This window comes from Mastomys coucha, unplaced genomic scaffold (assembly GCF_008632895.1).
Source record: "Mastomys coucha isolate ucsf_1 unplaced genomic scaffold, UCSF_Mcou_1 pScaffold18, whole genome shotgun sequence".
In the NCBI taxonomy this organism is placed as follows: domain Eukaryota; kingdom Metazoa; phylum Chordata; class Mammalia; order Rodentia; family Muridae; genus Mastomys; species Mastomys coucha.
Genome location: NW_022196900.1, coordinates 30,804,631 through 30,817,911, shown reverse-complemented (window position 1 = coordinate 30,817,911; position 13,281 = coordinate 30,804,631). Strand labels below are relative to the sequence as shown.

The 13,281-nt window shown below is 42.2% G+C and overlaps 1 protein-coding gene across 3 annotated transcripts in view; it reads left to right on the top strand.

The window, feature by feature from the left end:
* Cdk5rap2 (CDK5 regulatory subunit associated protein 2) overlaps nt 1-13,281 on the top strand; it is a 184,738-nt gene that overhangs the window by 51,297 nt on the left and 120,160 nt on the right. For all 3 annotated transcript variants that reach the window (XM_031377671.1, XM_031377670.1, XM_031377669.1), the window contains exons 10-12: nt 115-234; nt 3,856-3,948; nt 10,227-10,448. In XM_031377671.1, the coding sequence (XP_031233531.1) occupies nt 115-234; nt 3,856-3,948; nt 10,227-10,448 (435 nt within the window). The remainder of the gene's footprint in view (nt 1-114; nt 235-3,855; nt 3,949-10,226; nt 10,449-13,281) is intronic.

Below are 13,281 nucleotides of genomic sequence, written 5' to 3'. Positions count from 1 at the left end.
GTTGACAGGAATAAGATAGAATAACTGCATTTGAGTGTGCTCTTAAAGATATATTTACAGTACATTTTGGTTGGAACACATCAACTTCGTGAATCTTTTTCTAATCTAATTTAGGCACTTCAGGAGGACCTGAGAGAGAAGGAAAGAGAAATTGCTACAGAGAAGAAAAATAACTTAAAGAGTTATAAAGCCATTCAGGGTCTAACCATGGCATTAAAATCAAAGGAAAAAGAGGTATGTCTGAGGAGTGAAGTGGGATTTTTCTTTATTAGTTTCTTTGGCTTGCCTGTCCTACCCTGAAGTTTACAGAAAGTCTGTAAGTGCTAGGATAGTACAGAAAGTGGGTCCTTTGGTCAGTTGGAGTTGTGGTAAATCTTAGTTAATGCATTCAGCAGCTAAATATGAATAAAAGTTTCTAGTAAGCCACATTGAAAGAGGTGCAAAGATGTAAGTTAATTTAAATAATACATGAGCATAATCATTTCAACACAAACACCTCGAAACAAGCAGTGGTGAGCTGTGTAGCATTTTGTCCCTCACTATGAAGAGTTTACAGAACAGCTGTACCTCTAACCTCTCAGTTGAGACTTAGCCAGGCATGTGGCTAGGGACTGCCTTAAAGGACAGTACAGTTTGACTCTTGAAGGACAGCTGAAACTTGAGATGAAGGAATTTGGGAGACAAGGATGTGGCTGGGAAGCAAAAAGCCCACCTGGCTTGTTGCCTTTGGTACCCAAGGTGGTGGCTGATGGCTCTTTTCTTATCACTTGTTGGTACTGAAGTCTATTGTGTCTCAGTGATTAACTTAGGCTCTCACTCACCAGAGAGACCCAGCTCTACTGTGTGATGTGCAAGCCAGAGTGATGGGTGTTGGAACTAAGGCAAGTGCAGGGGTTGGACAGGCAGAGGGAAGGGTAACTGGTCCTGGTTAGGGTGGATGTGAGGAGTAGATGTTGCTTAGAGAAGGAGATGCTGAACTGATGCTGAGTCCTGAATGGTGGGAAGGCATAGTGGGTAAAGAGCTGCAGATGGGAAGCCAGTTAGGAGACCGAGAACACAATAGCCAAAGCATGTGGTGTGTGGCAGCACAAATGGTCTGGAGTTCTAGGGGAACGAAGTGCACAATTTAGATAAAACTGTAGATATAACCGGGCATTGGTGTCGCATGCCTTTAATCCCAGCACTTGGGGGGAAGAGGCAGGAGGATTTCTGAGTTTGAGGCCAACCTGGCCTACAAAGTGAGTTCCAGGACTGCCAGGGCTAATCAGAGAAACCCTGTCTTGAAAAACCCACAAATCCCCCCAAAAAAACCAAAACCAACCAAACAAACAAAATCTGTTTATATTGGATAAACTGCAAGGGCCCAGTGATGTTGGGAACTAATCATATTATCTGCTTGCAGGGTACGAGTAGCAGAAGTAACAGCTCTTCACCTTAGAGGAGCCTCTGTCTGTATTGGAAGAGTGGATTTAGGAGCTAGAGAGTAGAGGCAAATTAAGAGCCAAGAAAGGCTTATTTAGAACAGAGATCACAGCAAGAAAAATGGAGGAAGAAGACTGTATTCAAGAAATAATATTAGAAATAATTAAAAAATAGAAATAGATTTGGAAAATGTGATAATTAGATATGAGACATCAGAGAAGGAACAGTCAAGGTGACTCTGGGTGTATTGTCTTGGGTGACTGGGGATATGTGATGACATTGACATGGTTTAGAGCATGGAGAATATGACATTGAGAAAGGAACTTTGGCTTTGAGGACTATGCAGGCCTTCCTTGTTAGGAGGCAGAGGGCTTAACAAGTCTGAAGCCTGGAGAGAGAGGCAAAGACGGCTGACTTGGGAATCATGCTGTTATGAGTTAAGATTCTGAGAGTTAACCAGTATAGTCAGTGAAAGCATAGACTGGCTAAGGATGCCATCATACGCCATCCTATGAATTCAGGGGTGGGACAGGGGTACACAGGAAAGACAGCAGGAATGGTTACAGAGGTAAGAAACTTTTCCTGAGAAGCTAAGGGAGTGCGGTGTCAGCTACAATTGCGATTTGGTTTTTTACCATAGTAGCTATGGTTCATATGATGCATTGGGGCCCCACTGGAGTAGGAGACCTCAGTATGTTGTGGCATTAGTAGTGGAACAGTTCCAAGGTATAAAAGTGGGAGTTCATAGTGGATCCCAGGGTATAAAAGGTAAGAAGTTTTGAGAAAAGCCACTGAAAGTTATTGGATGAGTCATATGAATGGACAAACATTAATATTATCGATGCTTGTTATTTCCATACTAATGTACATTACCTCATTATCACTAACAATACCATAGTTAGATGAGTTGTATTTATCATGCATTAGTCTGTTTTCCACTACTATAATGAAATTTCAGAGGCAGGATAACTTTATAAAGTGCTTTATTTCACTCACATTGTGGTCAGAGTCTGATGAGATCTAGTGACAGGTAGCAGGTATGTAGGTGAGAGGGGCAGATCATGTTGTCAGATGAAGCCTGATAGATTGGGCTACTCTACCTTCTAAGAGCATATTCCAAATTGACCCAAGGTCCTCTCAGTAGGATTTACTTTTTTTTTTTTTCTTTTTCTATTTTTACTGTCTCGTGCTTTTTTAAAAAAATTTTTAATTTTCTTCATTTATTTATTTATTTTTTACAGTCCAGATTTTATTCCCCACCTCCTGGTCCACCCTCTGACTGTTCCACATCCCATACCTCCTACCCACCCCCTGCCTCCACGAGGATGTCCACACCCCCCACCCCCTACCCAACCAGACCTCTAAACTCCCTGGGACTTTCAGTCTCTTGAGGGTTAGTTAGGTGCACCTTCTCTATCTGATCCCAGACCTAATTGTTCTCTGCAGTATATGTTTTGGGGACCTCATATCAGCTGTTGTATGATGCTTGGTTGGTGGTCCAGTGTTTGAGAAATCTCAGGGGTCCAGGTTAATTGAGACTGCTGATCCTCCTACCGGGTCACCCTTCTCGGCTTCTTTCAGCCTTCCCCTAGTTCAACTACAGGGGTCAGCAGCTTCTGTCCATTGGTTGGGTACAAATATCTGCATCTGACTCTTTCAGCTGCTTGTTGGGTCTTCCAGAGTGTGGTCATAGCCTCAGTAATAGTGTCAGGTCTTGGGACCTCCCCTTGAGCTAGATCCCACTTTGGGCCTGTCTCTTAACCTTCTTTTCCTCAGGCTCCTCTCCATTTCTATCCCTGAAGTTCTTTCAGACATGAACAATTATAGGTCAGAGTTTTGACTGTAACCCCCTCCCTCACTTGATGTCCTGTTTTCCTGCTGGACGTGGGCTCTATAAGTTCCCTCTCCTTACTGTCAGACATTTCATCTATGGTTTCTCCCTTTGAGTCCTGAGCGTCTCTCACCTCCCAGGTCTCTGGTACATTCTGGAGGGTCCCCCCAACATTCTGCCTCCTGAGATTGCCTGTTTTCAATTTTTTCTGCCGTCCCTCAGGGCTTCAGTTCTTTTCCCTCACCCAATACCAGATCATGTCCACCCCCACCCCAACTCTCCTGCCCACTTTCCCTCCCGGATCCCTCCCTCCCTTCCCACTTGTGATTGATTGCTTTCTTCTCCCTCCCAAGTGGGACTGAAGGCCCACTTCCTCTAAGATTGCCACACGGAGGCTCTGACACTAGGCTCATGGGGAACAAACTCTGACTTTCTGTGGACCATGGCAACAGGTGAGGGGATTCAGTCTCAGAGAGGTTAAGCCATCTGGTTAATAAATGGCGAAATCAGAAATCCTACTCAGAGTTTGTGTCTATAAATCACTACAGGCCGGGGAAGGGGAGTCCAGCTATGCGTGTGGCCACCATTTGTTGTTTTCCCAGGTTGAAGAACTTAGTTCCAGAAGCAAAGAGCTCACTGCTGACTCCACCAAAGGCAGAGAGGCTCCCTTGAAAACCCAAGTCCCGAGATTCCAGGTAAGAGTTTTCATTAGTGAAAATGGCTCTCTTAGGGCTTCATTCCAGGAGAGGCCTGAACTTTGCAGCTGAAGGGAACTTGGCGGGTTTGCAATAAAGGGAACCATGTGTGGTCTTTAGTGATAGAATTGGTTGAGTATATGTAATGAAAGAGAGGTCCTCCACCAGTTTTGGGAGCTTCTTGGGCTTCTGAGTGTGGTGATGGTGATGACGACAGCTACCCTAGTAGTTGAGACTGCTGGGTTTCCTTTTAGCATTTATGTAGAATATTTCATTTAATCTTTACCATCCTTGAGGAAAATAATTATCATAGCCTCGTGTTTAGAGGGTTTGCCAGACTCATTGAGTGTATGCAGCATACTCAGTCTCATAGCTAGCAGGTGGTAGAGTCAGGATTTAAATTCAGTTGGCAGTAATAGCAGGCATTTGTTGAACACTTGCCTTGTACCCAGCCATGGTCCATGTTCCTCACAGATAGCCTCCTTTACCTATGTGACATTTGAAGTAGATACTGTTCATATCCTTGTTTAATTGCTAAGGCACTCCAGGATGAGAAATATGGTCTGCACAGGGTTACCACACTGGTGAGTGACAGGGCCAGGATTTGACCCCAAGGCTTCTGGCACTTTACAATCTGGAGTCCTCTGCTCCTTTTCTCCTTCCTGCTTTCTAAACTTGTGGTTCAGATTTTGATGCCTCTGATCTCTTTTATGCCCATAGCATTGTTTCAAGCATCCCACCCACTCCTCATGACTGTTCCTATCTTTTCCAGATTTTAGTTTTGTGCTTTTAATTATTTCAGTGTTTTCCTCCCACATTTCTAGTTTCCCTACACAATTTATGTAAGCCCATTACTGATGTGGAATCAGAGAATTCCATCCCCAGGTTAAGTCCATACTTGCTTAAGCTCTCCTCTCCTCTCCTGCACCAAGACTGCTTCTAGTGGTACAGTAGAAGATCAGTCTGATTTAGGGCTATGTGACTTCCAAGATTCATACCTCCTGCTTTATCTGTTGCAGGGTTTTGGCTCACAATAAGAATAATTGCAGTAATTTGGTTTAAATCACGGGATGCTAGCAGCATAGACAGATCTCTGCTTTTGAGATCTCAGACTTGCTGCTTCTACTGTTTTGACAGTAGATGATGAAATGGAGCTGAGCTTACATTTTACACCATTTCCCCCTTGCTTAGAAAATAACAAGCTTTAAAGGCCAAATTCTTTAGAAAACCATCAATATTTTCCATTGCTTAAGAAAAGAAATGCTGGCAGTTGATAGCCCAAGTCCAGGCATTCTTATGAGCCTTAGGATATTGTACTTTTCCTTGTTATGTCGGGGGTTGGAGGAAAGGAGGCAGCCTTATAAACTTAACTGTTATTCAGACAGATGACATGCATTTAGTGATTTAATAACCATTGATCCTGATCAAAATGCAACACATGCAGAGTGAGGTCTCACAAAAGCAGCGTCAGGCTAGGTCCTTGTCTTCAGTCCACAGAAATCTGGCATTGCTAAAATTCTCTTGAGTTGTGCATCAGGTTGGCAGTTCTCAGAAATTCTCTTGTTTTTTCATCCAAAGAGGAGGTTTGTTTTGACCTTTTGAGAGTTTGTGGTGGCAGGACTAGAATGGCAGTCTGTGTCCAAAGCCCACCCCTTGTACTCCTCAAACTACATATGAGTGTGCACTGCATGTTTATACCAGCAGTCATCTGAGGTGTATGTAGTTTCATGTTTTACAGACTTTTAAGTGTGCTTCTTTCATGTAAAAAGGACCTGTTGGGCTATGGTGTGTTGAACTAATTGCAGCCTAAGTTTAAAAGCTAATGCGGGCTGAAGAGATGGCTCAGTGGTTAAGAATACTTGCAGCTCTTCCACAGAGCATGAGCTTGGTTCTTAGCACCCAGAAAAGACAGCAAATCCCCTGGACCTACAACTCCAATTCCAAGGGATTTGGCACCCACTTTTGGCCTCTGTTGACAACTTTACCTACATGATCCTTCCAGACATATATACATATACATAATTTAGAAGAAGTAGAAGAAATAAGAAAAAAAAAACAAGCCCCACAGGGTTCCTTGACATGGACCCTGACAGTAAAGCAGCAGCAGGAGATATTTAAATTCCTGGAGTGGCTGCCAAGGTACAGACAGACCCGCAGACTCACCTTCAGATCACAGGTGTAGCTGTGTGCAGATTACAGTGTGGGCTGGCTTTTACTCCTCTTAGCCATTAAAGTTATTTCTGGATTGGAGGTAGCATTCTTCTCCAGGTGTAAAAGTAAAAACACTTATTGAAGAAAATATTTAAAATAATTTTTATCCTTAAAGAAGTAATAGAAATTGCCAGGAAACTCACTCTAAATATGTTCTCTGTTGATACTTTCATACACTTATACATGCACATACAGGAAAAAAAAAATTATGCAAGGAGGCCAGAGGTCTATATACTCCATCTCCCCGTCTTATTTTTTGAAGCAGGGTCTCTCATTGAACTTGGAGCTCCTCAATTTGGCTAGACTGGTTGGCCAGTAAACCCCAGGGATCCTTTTGTCTCTACCTTTGCAGTGCTGTCTTATGACATGTACAGCTGTTTCTGGCTTTTATGTGGGTGCTGGGGATTAAATTCTGGCCCTCATGCTTACAGTGAAAGCCCTGGACTAACCGAACCATTTCCCCAGCCTCCCTCTCTCTCTTTTTAAAAAAGAGATTAGGGTTCTTGTGGGTTACCCAGTATCTTAGGGTTACTATTGCTGTGAAGAGATAATGTGACCATAGCAACTCTTAAACAGCCAGCAACATTAAACTGGGGCTGGCTTACAAGCTTAGTTCATTATTGTCGTGGTGGAAAGACATGGTGCTAGAGAGGTATCTGATAGTTCTACATCTAGATGGGCAGGCAGCAGGAACAGAGACTGAACCAATGGGCCTGGCCTAAGCATTTGAAACCTCAAAGTCCATGCCAGTGACACTTCCTCCAACAAGATGACACCTAATCCAACAAGGCCACATATCTTTCAAATAATATTACTACTTATGAGCCTTTGGGGGACCGTCATCATTCTAACCACCACAACCAGGCTGGCCCAAAGCTCCTAGGTTCCTGCCTTGACCCCTTAAGTATCTGGGACTACAGATGTGTACTGGACCATAGTATATTTCATGTTCTATAAAACTTTAACATTTTGGCCATAGGAGCATAGTGTAGATTTCCTCAGACTTTTTCAAATTTTCAGTTTGAAATAATTACCAACTCACATATATGTTTCAGCACCTCTTTCTTCAGTCTTCCAGGGTAACATCTCCCAAGTCACATAGCTGAAACTGGTCTAGGGCATTTGGATCCTTTTATAGTGAGCAAGAATAATTTGCCTAATTTTCTATTTGGCCTTTAGTTTCTGGCCATGAGTAATTGGGCTAAATATTTGCCACTTGGGCATCACTCGGGAAAAGGTAAAGAGCACTCTGGGGAGTTTTTCAAAGGGCCAGTTAAGGAAAGTTTAATATGGAAAGTGTTTTTATAAAATGAGTCGTATGTGTGTGTTTGAGTTCTTTGAGGTTGGATTTTTAAGGAGGCTTTGCCATTATTATTCATGCAATAATCCTGCAGAACTTTTCAGCACTTGGTAACTGTGAACAATAACTATGTTCAACAAGCCCATAACTGATGCCTGTCTCTAGCATCCCCTTTGAATTTAGTTGTCGTCTTTTCATTCTTGCCAGTTTATTGGTGTTAGAGTTTTCCCTGGTGATGGTAAGTGATGCTGTGCCAGGGAAGCATATAGGCAGGGAATCATTTGAATTCCAGATTTAATTATGGGCAGTCTGGTGACAGACTAGTCACATAGCAGCGCTGGGCATGGTTTACTTATGGGCATGGTTTAACCTCTTGTTGACGATGAACATTTTCCAGGCATTGTTGGCCTTTGCTTGAGTTTATTTAAGCATAACCATCGACAGTAATAACAGTTTCCTCTTGTTTCCCAGGTATATGCATGGTAGCAATGTTAATTTGCATTCCCTTATATATTTCTTGGTTCTAAGGAAGAATATCATTTCAAAACAATTTATCACCAGATAATCCCATTTAAACACGCATACTTTGCAACTGAGAACATACTTCAATTCATTCTTATTATTGTTGGTGGTTAGAACATTTTGTTCATTTTGTGTGTGTGTGTGTGTGTGTGTGTGTGTGTGTTACCTAAATATTTTCTCAGGTGAATTGTATTTAATGAAATAAAAATATTCTTGTTACATTTAGGCCTTAAACTCTGATGACATTAGAGTCTTTCAAAGTAGACTTTAACTGCCATGTTGACAGCTGCCTCATTTTTCTGCATATGACTCTGGGTGTGTATTGCGGGAAATAAAAAAAAAACAAAACTGCTAACTCTCCGTGCTCCAGTTGCTCTCTGCCCGCCAACCTTCCAGACTGACTGGCTTCCCACACTAGCAACTCTCTAGCTAGCCCCAGCATGGCCATCACAACGTCACAGCAGTCACAGAAGTCAACTGTCACTAAACCATTTTCCCTTAGAAGCAGGACTCTAGAAGCTTGTAATTAACCAATCAGATTTATGTATCAATAAATTCTCAATTTACAAGATGCCAATACAATAATTTCAGAACTAATTGATAATGATAAGAGCCTTATCCCAATTATTCTAACCTTATGATAACATAACGACCTGTGGCTGGTTAAAGGCATGCTGGTTCACGTCCACCTCCATGTTGGCCTTCCTCCTTCTCCTGGAGAAGCTCTGTCTCTGTAACTCTTAGCTCTGCCTTCCTTTCTCTGTCCAATCACAGGCCTACTGCTGCCTTAATGCAATTGGACAGGGAAAATCCTGGGGCAGGTGTAAGTCATACTAACAAAGAAGAATATTGCTAGTGTTAGGACTCACCATTGCTTGCCATCTTTTTCTTCATTTTCTGATTACTATTGGTTGAATGATAATGACAACAGAGCTTGAACACAGGGATTCACACATGTTAGGCACGTGACTTATCAACTATACTCTGAACATCATTTTCTACCCTTTTAAAGTTACTTAATTACATTGTTTTGATACCATTATAAAAGTAATGTGCTCAGTTACCTTAAAATATTAGAAAAGTCAGTGCTGGAGAGATGGCTCAGCGGTTAAGAGCACTGAGTGTTCTTCCAAAGGTCCAGAGTTCAAATCCCAGCAACCACATGGTGGCTCACACCCACCTGTAATGAGATCTTGATGCCCTCTTCTGGTGTGTCTGAAGACAGCTACAGTGGACTTAGATATAATAATAAATAAATCTTAAAAAAAATTGTGAATTTGGTTTAAAAAAAAAAAGAGTTGCCTTGGTCATGGTGTCTGTTCACAGCAAAGAAACTCTAAGACAATGTACAAACCTGAGGACCAGAATTAGATCATTTAGCACTCATGTAAAAAGAAAAAACTAAAACTGGGCATGGTGGCACACACCTGTAATCCCCATGCTGGGAAAGCAGAGACAGGAGGATCCCTGGAACTTGCTGGCCAGCTAATCTAGCTGAATCCTCAAGCTCTAGATTCAGTGAAAGACCCTTTCTCAAAAAATAAGGTAGACAGCAATTGGTGACATCAACACTCACATGTATACATGTCCACTCACACACTCCCTGATCTGTACAGGAGTATGCACTAATATGTATATCACACACACACACAAGATGAAGAGAAATTCTCAAGAGAGGCACAGTCATAGAGGCTTTATAAACTCTCCATGTATCCCAAGTAGACGAGAAGCCATGAGCTCATTCCGCAAAGACCTGTGTAAGTCAGTTCACCTGAATATTATATACTGCTAATGCCTAATCACCCAAAGAAAGAGAGGAGGCATAAGAGGGTAGGCAGACATAAAAAACAGTACGAACAAATGGGATTTTCAATTCACTCCTCAGTGCACACATGAATCCATTAGTAGAACACAGAACTCTTGCTGGCTCAAAGTGTATGGCTATTGAATTAATAAGAAAAATATATTAAAAAATTCAGCTATATTCCCACTGCATTGAAGTTAGTTTTGTTAACAGTTTGTGGTTTTCCCTCTTGTATTTCTTTGACAGCACTGTGGGCCACCCTTACCAACAGTACCACAACCTACACTTTCTCTTGTATTTTCCCAAAATGCTACTTCTTGGGCTCTGGATCCTAAATGTTGCCCATTTTGTTTCCTCCTTACCTGGTAGGCAAAACAGCAGGCCTTCTTGGTTTGTTTCTGCCATGTGAAACCAGGTCTCTCTGCTCTACCTCTCTCCTAGGAGTCTGAGGAGGACTGTGAGGCTTCACTGGTGGAGAAGGAGGCCCTGTTGGCCAAGCTGCACTCGGAAAATGTCACAAAGAGCACTGAGAACCATAGGTTGCTCAGGAATGTTAAAAAGGTCACCCAGGAGTTGAATGACTTGAAGAAGGAGAAGTTGAGACTAGAGCAGGACCTAGAAGAAGCCCACCGAGAGGGGAACAGAGGAGCCCGAACCATCCATGTGAGTGCTTCTTCTGACATTGTGAGTGGTACATCAGGGGCCAGCGATGGTTTCTTCTCACAGTGAGATGAATCCTTCATACTGACGCCCATAGTGGTTGCACATGTTTACATTTCCACAACAGGGAATAAGGTATTTCTTTCCCTGAATCCTTGACAGCATTTGTTATGTTATTAATGGTTTTGTTTTTGTTTTTATGACCATTTTGACTAGGATGCAATGAGTTCTTGGAGCAGTTTTAATTTGTATTTTCCTGATAGCTAAGAATGTTGGACATTTTCTTATGAATATGTTGACCTATGTCTTCATTTAAGAACCTCTTTATTGAGTGGATGATTGGATTTTGGCACTTAATTTTTACAGTTCTTTGGTAGTCTTGATATCATTCTAGGGCTGGCCTTGTACATTCAAGCCTTACTGTGAAGGCAGTCATATCCACTGTTAGATCTTTCTTGTATACTCTCAGGTTTTGCTATGTTCTATAGACTGGAAAAGAATATTGGAAAGAAAAATATTCAGAGCTCAGGCCTTGTTCTCTGTCTACATTTAGTTCACTCTTCAAATCCTCTTAGATAACAGAAACTGATGTCAGGATTGGTGGCAGCACACAGACCTGATACTTAGCTGCAGAGCATACCTGCCACTTGTAAAGCAGCTGGCCGCTTCATATGTGGCCACAACCACATGTTCGGGCCCAGAGAATGTTACTCTAATTTACAAATTAACTGATTTAATAATTAACTGAATTAATATTAACTGAATTAATAATTTAAATGGCTTGTTCGTGGTCACCTAGACAGAGATATGCAGGTGGCAAGGATCTATCTGGTCTGTAACTTCAGAACTTTCCCTAAGATACTATGTTGTGGTGCTGGCAAAGCAGCAGGAGGTAGGGATGTGGTGCACTTGGCAGAGAGATTTTTATATTCTGTGATTTCTGTAGACCAGAATAATGTATTCTCAAGAAAACCAGTCTATAGTATTCTGGTTATTTGGAGTTTTAAAAAGTAATTTGTTCTCTCAGTGTTTCTCAAGCACGTGTTGTAGTTTATATAAAGTTATACAATTAAAGGAGGTCAGGAATCATGCTAAAGATGGATTTGCAGGATTTCAAAGGAAAAGATGGCAAGGGCTTTGGAACCATAGTAAAGATGGTAAATGTTTTGTGGTATCCTCTGTGGTGCAGAAGAGAGGGACTTAAGATTCTGTTGGCAGTTCCTGGAAGCAGGAGGGAAAAGAGAATTGGGGTTCAGGGTCTCCAGTGTTTGTGGGAGATGAACTTCTTAAAATAAAGGCCAGCTTCAGCTGGCACTGAGGCCCAAGGGAAGAATTTTGTCTGTTGGGTTTTTATAAAGAAAACTGAACGGTTACAGAGTCTTCAACAATAGTCTATTCAGTCAAAGCAGGTCTGTGCAAGCCAGATCGATGCTGTTCAAGCCAGTGGGCTTGTAAGTATTGAGGTTTTCAGTTGCTAGGACTGGATCTAGCTGTTTCTCATTGTTCTGTTCTCTTGAACTTGAAAATAAGTTGGAAATACTAGAGCCCTGCTTTTACATGAGCCCCTACTTAAAGTCCACACAGAGGACCCATGGCAAACAGACTTAGTTTGTTTGACATTCCCTGAATCCTGATAGCAAGCCAATGCTCATACTTTCTCTCAGACGCCCATGCCAGGAGCATTCATTTTCTGGCTCATTGTGTGTGGGGAGACAATGCCTTTAGTGGAAGCAGTTTGGATCAGAGACCAGTGGACTCACTGTGCCTGACTGTGCAATGCAGGAGAAGTTAGCCCATGAGGGTCAGCTCTCATGTTGGATTTAATCTCTTTGATTACAGACAATGTGCCAAGTTGATTTAGCACATGCTATAATTTGTACTTTTGTTTATTCCACACACATTTATCGAGTGCTTGCATTGGGCAGGCTTTGGTGAGTACCAGCTTTAAGTTTACTGTGGGGATCTAACCATGAGAGAGGCCAAAAATTGAAGGTGGCAGATAGGTCTTCTGTATCCCTGATATATGCCTCCTTGCCACCAGAGGGACCCATATCACTTAAAGCAAATTCAGAAGACATTCCTAAGGAAGCAGGAGCAAGTATTCCCACTTGAGCATCCTGACCTCTGTAGGCTGTGATGACAGGGAGGAGACTTTGATCTTCATTGTTCTTCCATACTGATGATGTAAATGCCCTCTTTTGCCCAGAGACTTAAGACTCTAACTCCCTCCATTGCACCTCCCCCTCGGGCCTACTGTGTGTATATGTGGGGGGTGGGAGGGTGAAGGATGTGAGAAACCTTTACTTCAGATCTGATGGCTCTGGCTCAAACTCTCAGTTTTACTCCAAGCAGGTGTGGGACAAGAGTAAGTCGAGTTTTTTGTATAGCAGCCTGTGTTGGACTGTGGCTGAGCTATAGTCCCTAGACTGTCTAACAGTGCTTGCATCTGTCGCTGGACCTGTCATTTCCTGCCCTGACAAGTGTGTGCTTCAGTACCTGGGCACTTAGCTCTGTGGGATGCATTTGGTGGCTATAAGCCAAAACTCTAATTAAAGTTGCTACTATCACTCAGGTGGCAAAATCCTGCATGATCTACCAGGAATAGATTTACTTTTGGGGTAGCTCAACCAGATTCCCCTTAAATCTTTGGTACTTATTTACAGGTAGCCGAAAATTATATTGGGATAGCATTTAGTACATCTTGAGAACCTCAATCAATACATAGCATTTGATGACAGTGTCTTGGAATGGTGGGTTAGGCTCAGGCTTAATACCATATATCCAAGAGGGGATGCTTTTACAAAGCTCAAAATGTCCCTTTGCTTTTTTTTTTTTT